Below are 14,086 nucleotides of genomic sequence, written 5' to 3' on the forward strand. Positions count from 1 at the left end.
TTCACAACTTCAACAAATATGTTCAATGAAAATTATTAAAACAGACCACAGAAAAAAATTGAACATTATTTAAAAAGCAGTTAAAGTGGTTAACAATTTCAGCACTGTATCTGCCTTCTTCAAGATGTCATTAAACCCCAGAAATTACCTTCCACAGAAAAGAAATTGTACTCATCTCCTTTCTTTAGTGTTCTGCCTGACAGCATAAAAGGACTATTTTCTTAAACCAGAGACCCTAAGGAATTCCTGTGTTCACCTCACATAGGTTTTTGTTACCTCTTCCTTCTCACTTTATTTTTCATTTACAGTATTTGGCAATCTTACATGGTTGGTTCACATGCAGAATTCACAAGCTGAGCTAACCACAGATTGATTCACCAGCAACAAAGAGAAGGCAAATCATGACTTTAACTTTTTTGTCTTTTCTAGGAAACTGTAGTCTTCAACCTCACTTCTACTTCCTGCTGTCCTTCAGCGCTGATAAGCTTTGGCCCCACGGAATTTAGGGAGGGAGAACTTCAAACATTTGTCTGATAATACTGAGATTAATAGCATTATATTTATGAAAAAACAATCCTACTTCTTCAGTTTCCACTCTCCAGAACAACTACGTTAATCTCAGAGAAAGGAGTGCAAAGCAGGGAAATGTTTGCTCCTGGAATTTTAGTCTCATTTGGTACAACTGTGAAGATGCCTAAAGAAAATCAAACCCTTAAAAAAGCCAACCCCAAATTCAGTGTTTTCTTTCTCAAAACAAAAATACTCTGAACTAACAGTTATTTATTTCAGGCTATTTTTGTTTGGTACCCAAGTTTATCTTACGCCGTCATTCAAAGATATTTCAGATGAGAATTACTCAAAGCCATCAAATTGCCTTCAATATCACTTACTTGCTTCTCTGTCTTGGCAACTTCGAGCCCTACTCCATAGGGCTGGCTTCCTTTATAGCGTGGAGGACACGGCAAGCAGTGGAAACCCGGATTTGTGTTCACACAGCGATGGACCTGATTCACTTTAAAGCAAACATCTGACACAGCTATACACTGTAGGTAAAGAAAGAAAGAAAAAAGGAGAAGCCAATTAGATGGTTGTGTGATTCGCAAATAATGAATTTTTTCATGGTGATTTCCTGATGTAAATGGAAACAAAGCCAATACCTCATCAAGATCCTCACAGAAAGTCCCATTGCCAAGGTATCCTGCTGGGCACGCCCCACATGACCAAGACCCATCTGGGTAACTGTTGCATTCTGCTCCAGGAAAGCAAGGATTTGACAAACACCCATCTAGCAAAGACACACAAAACTGAAAATTAAGTAAGGAGCATAAAAGGCATGTAAAACTTCATTTAAGAAACATGCATTGTCTTATCATTAGCTTAAATCACACTTGATGCAACAGACTCATATAAACCCCCTAAAGTTAGGGTTATTAAGTGCACTTAAGACTAATTACTATTGATTTAATATGAAAAAAATTACAGATTGCTACATCCAGTTGAAGACAGAATAGCATATTCAATCCCTATTTAAGAAAGGAATACTCGTCCAAGAAAGTTGGTATCGCAAATATCTATAAAAACTCACTAAACTGCAGTCAAAACAGTTAAAGGTCCTCTACTAAAACAAAGGTATAATTAGCAGATTCCTGTAGTGTCACTTCATATTTACCCTTTAAAGAGATAACAGTAATAATAATTACTGAGACTGAATAAAGAATGAATACCAACCAATTGGGCAATCCTTCTTATTGCACATATCATGTTGCTTGGTATCTCCCACACATGGCTTTCCCCCATACTGTGGCTCGGGACTGTTACAGAGGCGAGACCTCTCACGAATTCCTCCTCCACAGGTAACAGTGCAGGCAGACCACGGAGACCAAGGACCCCACTGGCCATTCACTAAGATATGTGAAAGAGCAGAGAATTACAGGCAATAAAGTGGGGACATCTGGGGTCAATGACAACAACTATTCATCAGACCCCTAACTAGAGACAGTTTCTCACTATGTACATAGGAAGATGATGGCAGATGTTTGCACTGAGATAGCAATATTTCAGAAACAAACAAATGAAAAATACCCAACTGCTCAAAATACCCAAGTTCTGAAAAAAACCCAATAGGCATTTTTTGGCCAATAATTCAAAACAGCATGCCATGCCTACTGGATATGCAAAGAGAAAAAAAGAAGGAGAAATTATATGAAAGGAAAGTGAAAGTATATGGAATGAAAGGTCTCTAAAAAAGGTTTTGAAGTGTAGACAAATAAGAAAGAATTATAATAGCAATTAATTGTGTCAAATGTGTAAAAAATGCATGCACAAATATCAAAGATATCTGACTACTGGGGGATAATGTCTATTCCTAACAAGTACAGAGACAGCTTCCTTTTAGAAAGGAAGTGTTTATTTTTTATATGCAGAGATACACACAAAAAAGGAAATTTCTCAAACTCTTAATACTTAAAGACAAATTATAACTTGGAAGATTGCCTTGTTGTCTTCATTTTCAAAACACCCTTGTGTGTTATTTCACTCATAAGATTAAATGGTTTTATAAAATTTCCATCATAAAAATTCACTGCCATTAAGATCTGAATAAAGAGAAGGAATTCATTATATTATTGTGTTGCTTTCGACTCCAGACTACAGACATACCTGGACATGGAACCTTCTCACACTTCTCTGTTTCACGCCCATTCCCCACACAGTTTTTCCCACCCATCTGGGGAATAGGAGAGTTGCACAGGCGGATGCGGGTGATATTTCCCACCCCACAGGTAACTGAACAGGAAGACCAGGGAGACCAGTGACTCCAGCCACCGTCTTGACGTACTGCCAGAGAAAAGAGCAAAACTCAAGCAAACAGCCCACCTGCAGCAGTAAAACAAACTCACTTGTGAGGTCAGCCTTCTAATGAGCCTCTCACCACATCTGATGAATGCCCCATCTCTTTCCCACCATTTCACTGTGGGAAAAGCCCAGCATAACAGCTCAGGTACTCAAGAAGAGTTTTCTCAGGAATTTCAGTAACCAATGTATGATTAACAATTATGTCAGACATTTTACTCAAAAATAAACTTTTCCAATGAAACAAACATTCGTTCAAAATTCACATTTGGACATCTAGCGGCTAGATATTGCTTTAGGTACTGTATTAGCCTGGATATCACAGGCCCTTGCAATAGCATTAACTACACTTCCAGAAAATCATCTTTGTAAGTGCCTTAAATATAAAAGCAGTTTGATATTTTCCAGAAATCTTCCCTGATTACTGTATTCCTAAAACACAGCTAAGTTAATAGAGTGGCCCAACAATCAATGAATGGCAGATGTAAACACAGCCTTTACAAACTAAGTGTTGTCTCCAAACTGAGTTCAAACAAAAGACTCCGTAATGTTAAAGAAAGGATCACTCATCATCTTTTTTTCTTTTTAATATAGCTGATCCCAGAATGTACATACCTAGTAAATTGTCAGGAAAGGGAGGAATATTTGAAAGGGGAAAATTGGCAAAGAATCTAATGACAGCTACTTTAGTTGCGCATATAGGCTTTGTCAAGTACATACTGTCCTGACTAAACTTGGTTTTGCTTTGAAATGTGCAAAGAAGCTTTTAAAAAGGAAGCAATTTATTACTTACTGCGATGGTCACATTTCTTAAAGCTGCACATCCTAGTTTGGATGTGTGGGCCTGTACAAGCACTCCTGGTGACATCACACGACCTTCCTCGCATCTGTGTCCCAGAGCCACAGGTAACTGAGCATTTTGTCCAGTCTGACCACGGTGACCAGCCCTCCTCACTGTCATCAGCTGCAGAGCAAAAGGTAAGAGAAAGTGCTCAGCTTTGAGAATTGCTCCATTATCCTATATAGAAGATATTCTCTTTTTGTACAGAGTATGTACTCTAACATTTAGATCTCTCCTTTTCTAGTTTTGCTTTCCCAAGCTGCCACTGAAATTATGGAATTATGATGTAATATAATGAGCAGTTAGTTCAGATAAAAGTCCTAGATCTTCATGAACTTGTGTGCAGTATGTTTGCAGGAAGCACTGATCTTTGAGGGAAGAACATCTTATCTCTAGAATGGACCGAGCCAAAACCCGAGTCCAAACTTCCTTTGGCTTCAGAATATAGGTCAGTAAGATGAGATGTGGCCCCTCCTTTGAGAACTGTGTAATGGTGAACAAGATCAAGAGCACACTGTAAGAATATGCCCATGCTCTGAATGGGCAAAAAAATGTGAAACATGACTGGGGAGAAGCATGCTTTTAACATTTTAGGCACAAGGTAGCTAAGCAGGTTATTATCTTAATTCTAAGCAACCAATGTAATCAATGAAGATAGATCAGAGGGTAACTTCAAGCACCCAAGTTAGTTTGTATGATATTTGCATACATACAAGTTCTACATTTGATCTTACCTGCCTTGACATCTTACTTGTTTTGAGCTTTCAAAAACACTACCTGTAATTTTAAACAATGCTGAAGATTATCTATCTTTCTCCTCAGCTAAATACTCACAGTGAGAGCAGACTGGACAGCATTCACCTTCAACAAAAGCTGGATCAGCACAAGAGACTGCTGGGCAGGTGATTTGATTGCACACAATTTTGGAATCCTAAAAGCAAAGAAATCGACTTACTGATTTATGCTCACAGAGAGGTAAATGACAATGGGCATCTGGAGAAGTTTCATGTGTTGAAATGCTTTGCTTTGTTCTATCATGGGCATAGGAACTACTTTTTATAAATGTCATTAAGTCCAGCCAAGCTCTAAGTAAATATGACCTGACGTGGACAGCTGAGCTGGAACTCCATTTCTGCAGAGAAGAAGAATATTTCCAAAACTTTACCTGGCAAATGCACTTGGTGCAGCTATCCACAATCCAGCTTTCATTATCTGCAAAGACACGGCCATCCTGCCAGCAAACTGGTTGGTTCTTCGTTGTTTTGTTAGGCCCAATCAGTTCCCACATAATTTGGTTCTCTTCAGACTAGAAGATGAGGTTAATGAAAAGAAATTGTGTATTTCATAAGCAAACTGTTTTAAATACACAAAACTGAGACATGACTGGACTTTATTCTTTCATCAAAAAATGTATTTTTATATATTTATGTACACAAGGAAGATGATCTTAAGTATTGAAGTCTTGCAGAGCTATTCTTCTAGCAATGGTACAAACACAGTCACACAATACTAAGGAAAATCTGTTCTTAACCATTTTGCTTTTCTCTAATACAGCTCATCTTTAGGTGAGAAGATTTTAGTCTCGATACATATGGCATCTTTAATAAAATTCCTTCAGAAATAATTAGCTGATTCAGAATAAGAAGGGCAGACTTCAGCAAAACATCACCATCATACTTCGACTATGAAAATCCCATACATTTACTTGCAGTTTAGGTACCCCATGTAGCCACTTACTGATGTATTCATAAATGGTGTAAATATGATAAGGTTTTACCAGTATGAAAGCAAAGTTGGGATTGCTAGCTTTCAATTTCCAAACCTTTAGAAGGATTTCCCCTGTGTATGAGTGCAGGTGTATGTGTGCTCTTTTAAACCCAGTCTGTGAAAGCCAAGCCAGCCCAAACTGCCATACTCAAGAACTACCAAACTAGTCTCAATGAAAAAATGACATCTTTACATTATGTAGATATACTAACAGGTGTTCATATGTGATACAAAAATCTATTAAATGCCCCAGCATAAAATAAGGAAGGAAGGAGCACTGCACAGCAGACCTCTGTTATTCCTCCAGACTTGCAGGTACCTACCACTTTTTGGAGGTTATCAGCCAAGTTGTTCACCACGATGCGCAGGCCGGTGAGCTCCGTGAACATGGATCCCAGCTCCTCGCAGGAGCGGTCGCAGAACTCGGCCTTCCCCGGCTTCTCACCCACGTACTCGCTTGTGACCGCGGGGCTCAAGTGAAGGATTTCAGTGCTCTCGTTGATGGTGTTCACTTCAGCTGGTAGCAAAAGAAGGAAAGAGAAGAGCAGCATATACAAAGCTCTCCCACAGATTACAGATTCCTGCTGAAATCACAGATTGGCACCCATGGGTAGGGTTTAAACACATTTATTTTGGCACAGCTTCATGCTTATTATACCCAAGAAAAGAGGGGTTAGATGTCAGCTGGTTCCAATTATAGGCTTTCCCTTTTCAAAATTACGAACCAAGCTATGTCTCACATGGCCCTCACTTCAAAATTTTTGGCACTGCAACATATTCATTTATGAAGAAGTCTAACAAAAGGACATCAAAAAAGCAAACCTATTTTATCCACTCAGACATAAAAGGTTTCAGATATTTTCATGACCTGTCACATTTCCTCAAGACAGAGAAAAAGGCAGGAGAAAGTTTCCTTGCAGAAAGTCATTGTCCTTATTCTGTCCATAAATTCCATGGTTGGATCAAATTTGGACCATTATGCAATGTATACCAGACTTTGGGCTGTTCTATATTGCACTACCCAGTGTTAAGCTCAGAGGAGCTTTTATAACAATAGTTTCATTCTGAAGTGAAATAGAGGTCAAGCTAAGATCAGACAGATTTGATTTGTCACTCCAAACACTCCTTCAAAAGGCAAATTGTAATTAAAACAGAACTTTGTATGCATTAGACAGGGAGAACTGGACATGATCTAATATAATTTTAAAAGACATTCCTGTCTACAGTAAATTCCTGAAAAATAACAAAACAGAAGGCATGATTTTAATTAATAAAAAAGCACACAGCTAACTAAATAAAACAGTATATGCTGCCTAGTCAACAGAAGTTAAGCATTTAAATCTTCATCAGGTAAGTATCTTATGGATTTCATGGACACTTTCTCTAAAGTTGGTACCAGCTATACAGCAATCCATACTTCTCTATCTCTTAATAAAGACTTATCTGCCAGATTTACTGATATTGGAATAGCTTGAAGTTACCAAAGAGAAAAGACAAACAAATGATATAGCAATTTAAAAAGAAGAAAACAGCACAGGAACATGTGCCATAAAACATATGGTCAAAACTCCAATACCATTCAGTGTTGACAAAACACCAAAGGTGGCAAAGCTTCAGAAATATTAAGGGCTTGATTTGATGTTTTACCAAGAAATGTTAAGTGTTATATATAAATATAAAAGGAAATGAAAACAGGAGCAAAGTATTCTTCATCCATTTGGAAGGCTAAAAATAAAAGAAAAAAGAACCAACCCACAATATGACATTAAGTGATTACTTCTCAACCAAACTTAAACATTATTGGCTTGATTTGCTTTTAAATTAGCTATGAAACATCTGCCACTAGCCAAGGTCTACAAAAAATTGTTCGCAGTTTTCCAAAGTTGAAGCAATTGTCCAGTTTCATTTACAGGATGGGAGAAAACCACATAGCAAATCAGACCTCTCTGTGTCATAACAGTTTATTTCAGCCGCTTTTTGATTCCCTGGAAGGAATGCAATTTTCCTACCACATTGAAACACTAGATTTCTCAGATCCCCCCACAGCACTTCTCAGATCATTAATTTCATATTTTTCAAGCCAACATGGAGTGTGCCCTGACCGGAACATTCTGAGGACATTAATAAAGTTGCAATCTCAGCAGGAAACGTAAACCAAAACTATGTTAGAAGAACTAAATCCTCACTTCCTACTGGTACTTGGCAGTGACTGAAAGAAGATGCCTGGGGATCACTGGGAAATCAGTTCTCTGCTGCTGGCTTCCTGCTAATTTCCTAAGGACCAGATGATTAAAATGAGAAACCAGAAGGCCAAAAAAGTGCATCCCCTTCCATATGCAAATATCATTCTCTTGATATAACTCAAGAAGGGATTTTATTGATGTGCTTATTTAGGCGTGGTTTTGTCATCTTTCCTATCCAGTGCAGTGTATAAATCCTGCCTAAAGGATTTGCAGCAACCACACTACAGACATACTTTCCTACCCTCAACCAAACAGCATTCCCAAGCCACAATTTCACCATATGTTACATTCCCATACTAGGCTTAAAGACACATTGAGAAGACACAGTCCTGTCTCCTTTCATGTCCTTAGGGCTCAAGGAACTTCATTGGTAACATCAGCATTGCTCTCATGGGACATCAACACACAAATATGTGATCTTAATGCCTGCACTTCAGTTAAACGAGTGAGCCATCAAAATGTGCTCAGTATCATCATTCATGGCTTTTCAAATGTAATTGTTGTTAGCAGCATCCCCCAGGTTTCAATACCAAGCCCAGTATTATTTAAACCATCTAGCAATGACTTGGATGCAGGGACAGATGCCCCCTCAGCAAGTTTACTGATGAGACAAAGCTGGAAGGAATGACCAGTACCCTAGAGGGATATTCAGGCCTTCAGAAGGACCTCAACAGGCTGGAGAGATGGGCAGAGAAGAACCATTCTTCCCCTCTCTTCATCCTCAGCCACATCTGGAGTGCTGTGTCTAATTCTAGGCTCCTCAGTACAAGAAAGATATGGAGCTCCTGGATTGGAGTCCAGCCACAGACTAAAAAGTTAATTAAGGGATTGGAGCCTACCTCTTATAAGGAAAGGCTGAGGGAGCTGGGCCTATGCAGCCTTAAGGAGAGACAGCTGAGAGGGGACCTCATCAAGGTGTATAAATATCTAAAGAGGATGGAGCCAGGCTCTGTTGACAAGAGGCAACAAGCAGAAACTGATGCACAGGAAGTTTCATCTGAATAAGAGGAAGAACTTCTTCACTGTGTGGGTGACCAAGCACTGGATTGTGGAGTCTCCCTCACTGGAGACATTAAAGAATCATCTGTACACATTCCTGTGCCATGCACTCTTGGATGACCCTCCTTGAGCAGGGAGGTTACAGTGGTGGTGCCCTGTGGTCCTTTTCAACCTGACCCACTCTGTGAGTATGTAATTAAGCTGGATAGGCAATGTCAGAATCTGACATGCACATAGAAAAACCTCTCAAGTAATTTTGATGGCCTCATGGTGCTATTGGCTCCTTTCTATTACTGCGCAAGAAATTTCCATCTTTTAGTGTTCTCTTGGTGTCGCAAAGTAAAAGTAAAAATACTGCAAATTGAATTATTTACTAAATAATTCCCAGGAAGGATAAAAGAAAAAAACCCAAATCTGTATAATTTATAGAACTGAAGATTTGGCAATTGACAGATGTGATCAAAATACATTAAGAAAATATTATCTGTTGGTTAGCTGTACAAGAATTCCTCTTAAGGTATGTATTAGCATGAAGAATTCAGCTACTCCTTTAGACTCCCATTGGTTTCCTCTTCATGGCAGAGGTCCAGTAATATCCCATTTGTACTTGGTGATATTTCAAAACATCCAGTACTCCTTTGACGAAGTCAAGATCTGCTATGGTTTAATTTCTGGGTTTTGAATAAACAAGGAAAAAATTGAGTTTAATCTGCTTAACTGATTTTCTATTTGTCGCATATTTTAGTAAAGTAACAGAAATAATGGCATTTCAGGTGGCAAGAGTTTCAAACAAAACCCTGAAATCCTGCCTTGTGCACCCACAACATTCCTCTGACAGATTGAGCTGGCTCTGATTCTTGACTAAGCTCTTGTCGCTACAAGCACTAGGAAGTAAAACAGTCATCACCTCCTATGAGCTTGAGTACAAACCCTTAGCATATGTTTGACAAATAATCCTAGTTCTTTTATGGAAGATCCACTACACTCCTACACAGAGTGCACAGTGCTCCCCTCCTGGCATGGTAAGCATGAACTGGACTAACAAGAATGCATGTTGGCCCATAACACACATGCCTTCCATATCTCTTCCTTTGATTTCTTATTTTCCTGAGCTTGTTTTGATTAACAATATATTGGAAGTCAAACCCAAAACCCCTTTCAGTCAAAGGTATTGCCAAGGAATTCAGTGTCTTTAAGAATGGCAGACTAGTTCATGGGCCCATTGACCGTTGGCAGCAGAATTCAGAACCAACACCACCTGTCTTGTGTGCAAAGAATTGCAGAAAACTCATGTATGAAAATATATATTTTCCTACATATGCTTTTTTTCCCTTACACTTTATTAATTTCTTGCTCAACACCTTTTTTTCCAACTTAAAAACAGAGACATAGAGTAATAAACCTGAGTAACTGAACTAAAATAATAAGCTATAGAGTAGAAATGATATAATATAAACATATAAGTTACCATTACCACCAAAAAGCAACTCATTCTCTTTTTCACTTCAAAGGGATCTGTTGCATGGTTTCAGGATAATACTTCATGACTGACATTTCTAATCTTGAGATTCAACTGAACAGTATTAACAAGATAACAAAAGCCTTACTTGACTGGCTTCTCTGGCATCCTTTCTTACGCAGAACATCCTCTATTGAAGTATCAAAGATTAACTGAATATTTTGCAAAAGACCCTGTAATAATAATTTTAAAAAGAAATTAAAAGCAGTAAGATCAATTTTTGAGTACCTAATAACCGACCTGTCTCAATTCCATGCTACTGACTGGATTCAGACATAAGCAAGTACATAAAAAACAATCTACAAGGCATTAAACCCGACACACAGAAAAGAAAAAAGTGGTTATAGCTTTGTTATATACAATTTCAGTATTACAAGCCACAAAGCTAGATATGTTCTGAAACATGTCATAATAAAAGATATTAATCTGCTACAAGCTCAAATATCCATTTTCACAGTGAATTTTGTCATAGGGAAAAAGCCAACTTTCCTGCACCATCCCACTTCCATCCTTAGCCAGTCATTCCCATGCACCATATTTCACTGCCTCCTCAGTTGTGCTGACACTACACTGAGACAACACTCTAAAACCAGACTGGTATCTATTTCACTTGGGAAAGAAAAAGAAAAAACCCTCAAAGAAGAAAAGAAAAAAATTAAAAACCTGATTGTTTCAGTGAGCCACTTAATGGTACAGCTTCAGAACCAGTTGTATGAGCACTACTGCTGGAGTAACTGAGTCATGGAGGCAGGAATGGAGAGGCTGTGGGCAAGCACTTCTGAAGTCCCTGCCAAAACTGGTCATCCCACAGAGCCAAACTCCAGCATGTCAGGTTCTGGCTGAAAACTAGATGGCACAACATGAGGAGAAAGAAAGGGCTTTTTGAGATTTTTGAAGCAATGAGTTCAAGTCTGACTTCCGCTGTGACTGAAAAGGAGCAGCTGGGCCAGATCACATCACTAGATTATATGAGGCAGAAGGTCATTTTCATTAGATAGGAAAACCAGAAAGTTTACAATTGCTCCATCTCAATTTTTTTCCACAAAAAAAGAAAAATAATCTCATTTACAGGACTGATCAAAACTTTTTATTCTATTTATTTTTTCTTTTTTTTTTTTTTTCTCTTTTTTAAAGTTAAATTGAAAAGAAATTTTCAAAACGGGAAACCAGGGTGCTCTGTTCCAGGATGGATCAACACCACATGCTTCAGCTCCTTTAAGAAAAAAATTTTTTTCTTCTTCTTTCAAACAAAAAAAAATTTCTCATGACGTGTTCTCATGATTTGAATAGATATATTTCAATGTAAAAACAGTTCTTCAAGAAATTTGCAAAAAATTCGACAAGTCACCATAAAAACCCAACATCTCTAAGAAGTCTTACATCTGGAAGAGAAAAGGGATGGTTGCATAGGAAAGCCAAAAATTGGTTTTGCACACATTTTCTGGGTTTTCTTGAAAAGCCTGTGCTTTCAGGAACCCCAAAATCACACAACACAGATCCAGCAATTAATAAAAGCACACTCTGCTTGGGAACACCTGTGACCTCATCAAATCCACGAGGTATTGGAACAACAAAACTGCACCCACTGCATCTTCCCAAACTACTTGCAGTTACCTTCTCACCACACCAGAGAGCCAAGCTTCTGCAGGTCACCTACCCTGAAATGATTCTCCCGAGCGGACCCTTTCACCACGTACAGCCTGCTGCTCTCTGCTTTCAGCTGCTCATAGAAAGGTTCCTCCAGGATGAAGCTGTCAATAAGGTCACAGCCAACATAGAGGTTGTAGTTCTCCCCTGTTATCTGCACGGTGAGGTTCTTCCACTGTGAGTCAGCAAGGTCCACGTCTTCCAGGGAAATCACGTTCTGGAAGCCATCCACCCAATAGATAAGGTCCAGGGTGTTGGCCCGGCCATTGGAAATGATCTCAAACTGCCTCTCACTGATGCCAGGACCCTCTAAAGCAAGGATAGTGCCTCTAGATTGCCTGTCCTGCCTCAGGGTGGCTGAAAGGATAAAGCCCTCATTCTGCCGTATTAGTTTTATGATCTTTTTGAGTTTCTCCGGTCTACATGGAGGAATGTGGTCAAACCGAATGAAACGATAGGCTGGCACCGTGGGGTCTGGGCCCCGGAACACCTTGGCTCCAATTGTCTTTCGGTTTATGTTACTGACTTGAAGTAAATCAAAGGTAGCCTCCTCTTCCTTGTCACCATCTGAAAAAGTTAACAGTGTGTGACAATGTGTCTACAAAAATTCTTATGAGAAACAGCTCTGTACAGTACACTTAGTAACTGCGGTTATATGACAGACATTAAGGACAGAGTAAACCCAGCACTCTCCCGCTTCCACAAATGGAACTATTCCTACAAGTGAATCGTATTTTCTACCTGACATTTTCATTTACATGACAATTCTCTCCTTCTGTGCATACAAATACTTTTTATTATACATATAGCTTCATATTTTATAGCACTATATAGTACATACATATATATTCTGTAGTCCATGTATATGCCTACACATGGATGTATGTTGCAATTTATTCATTAAATATTTTAATATCTATGAATGGATAAGGAATTTGAGGCAACTTGCATATTTTCATTACTAGATAATGGAAAATCAAATTATGAGAATCCAATTATGAGAATCCACGTGTCTACAGGATGACTGAAAAAAAATATGCTTTTTAAAGACCGCAACCGAGAAATTAGACGTAAATGAGGGTCTGGCACTGTGCCAATTTCTATTCTACTTATATTTGGTCTGTAGATGTCTCTTTCTCTACCTCTATCTTTTTAAAATGTTTATCCCACTCAGTGATCCTGTTCATGTCACTTTCACCATACATTTCCACCACACAGAAAACTATAATATCAATTATTTCTAGGATTATATACATTTGAATCAGTAATTTCTAAAGAAAGCAATTTTGAGATATATTGTGAAATCTTCCTTTAGCACTGGCAAGCTATATCCATCAAAAATACTCCAGGCAGTTCTAAAAAAATCCTTTATGATTACTTTGCCCACTGTAGTTCAGGTAAGCCAACACTTTACAACTTTTAACTTTTGGAGGTAGTCTGTATCCAGTTAAGAAGTGTTTGAACTTACCCTGAGCATTTGAGGAAACCCACAGGGTTATCAAGACAGCAAGCCAAAACTCTCTCCTCTTCAGCATAACTCCTATGAATAAACCAAAAAGTAGTAAGTATTAGGGAAATGATAATTTATCAACTACAAATAGTGCAATTTTCCTCAAAAAAGGCCACAAACTTCAACTATACATACAAAATTATTATTTTGACTGATTCTTGTGATATTTATTCCTGGTGGCTCAAGTAAAATGAGGCATCAGGTGAAGGGAAGAGGAATTTAAAAAGGAAAAGATCCTTTTTATGGAAATGTCCTTAATAAAAAGTAAAGACATACAGAAAATATACATTATTATTTTCTTAATGAAATTTCAGTAGCTGGCATAGAGACCATATGACATTACAGGAGATACAGCTTATTGCTAGCACATCTTTACTTTGGAGCACAACATTCAGCCAAAATTCTTTGTAAGATAATGGGATCTAAGCTAGATGATGGTTCTGAGTAACAGGAGTACTTTTCAGTATCCTTTTCAGTGCCATGATATAAACTCCTCTCTCTTCCAAATATATATTTATACAATCCTCTGTACCCAGCCATAGCTGGATAAAGTAACTCCTAACGTGATGCCAGGTTTGCCCTGCAGTTACAAACCACATAATTGCATCTCCGTACGTGTCTCAGCTCACAATGAATGGAGCAGAAGCATTCCCCGGAATGTGTAAAAATCGAGTTCTCTGGGTACATACAGCCAAATAATTTCAGCATTG

The 14,086-nt window shown here is 38.4% G+C and overlaps 1 protein-coding gene across 1 annotated transcript in view; it reads right to left on the reverse strand.

Moving 5' to 3' along the window:
• The window catches only part of THBS2 (thrombospondin 2), a gene marked incomplete at its 5' end in the record, with an annotated part of 31,182 nt that extends 17,781 nt beyond the window's left edge, over positions 1 to 13,401 (reverse strand). The window contains 11 exons of the mRNA XM_083858332.1: positions 891 to 1,043; positions 1,158 to 1,285; positions 1,729 to 1,902; positions 2,659 to 2,835; positions 3,644 to 3,814; positions 4,526 to 4,622; positions 4,857 to 4,997; positions 5,782 to 5,975; positions 10,308 to 10,392; positions 11,877 to 12,433; positions 13,335 to 13,401. Coding sequence (XP_083714458.1) covers positions 891 to 1,043; positions 1,158 to 1,285; positions 1,729 to 1,902; positions 2,659 to 2,835; positions 3,644 to 3,814; positions 4,526 to 4,622; positions 4,857 to 4,997; positions 5,782 to 5,975; positions 10,308 to 10,392; positions 11,877 to 12,433; positions 13,335 to 13,401 — 1,944 coding nt within the window. The remainder of the gene's footprint in view (positions 1 to 890; positions 1,044 to 1,157; positions 1,286 to 1,728; positions 1,903 to 2,658; positions 2,836 to 3,643; positions 3,815 to 4,525; positions 4,623 to 4,856; positions 4,998 to 5,781; positions 5,976 to 10,307; positions 10,393 to 11,876; positions 12,434 to 13,334) is intronic.
• Positions 13,402 to 14,086: the final 685 nt, after the last annotated feature.

Source organism: Zosterops lateralis (assembly GCF_965231275.1).
Source record: "Zosterops lateralis genome assembly, chromosome: 3".
NCBI classification, from domain to species: domain Eukaryota; kingdom Metazoa; phylum Chordata; class Aves; order Passeriformes; family Zosteropidae; genus Zosterops; species Zosterops lateralis.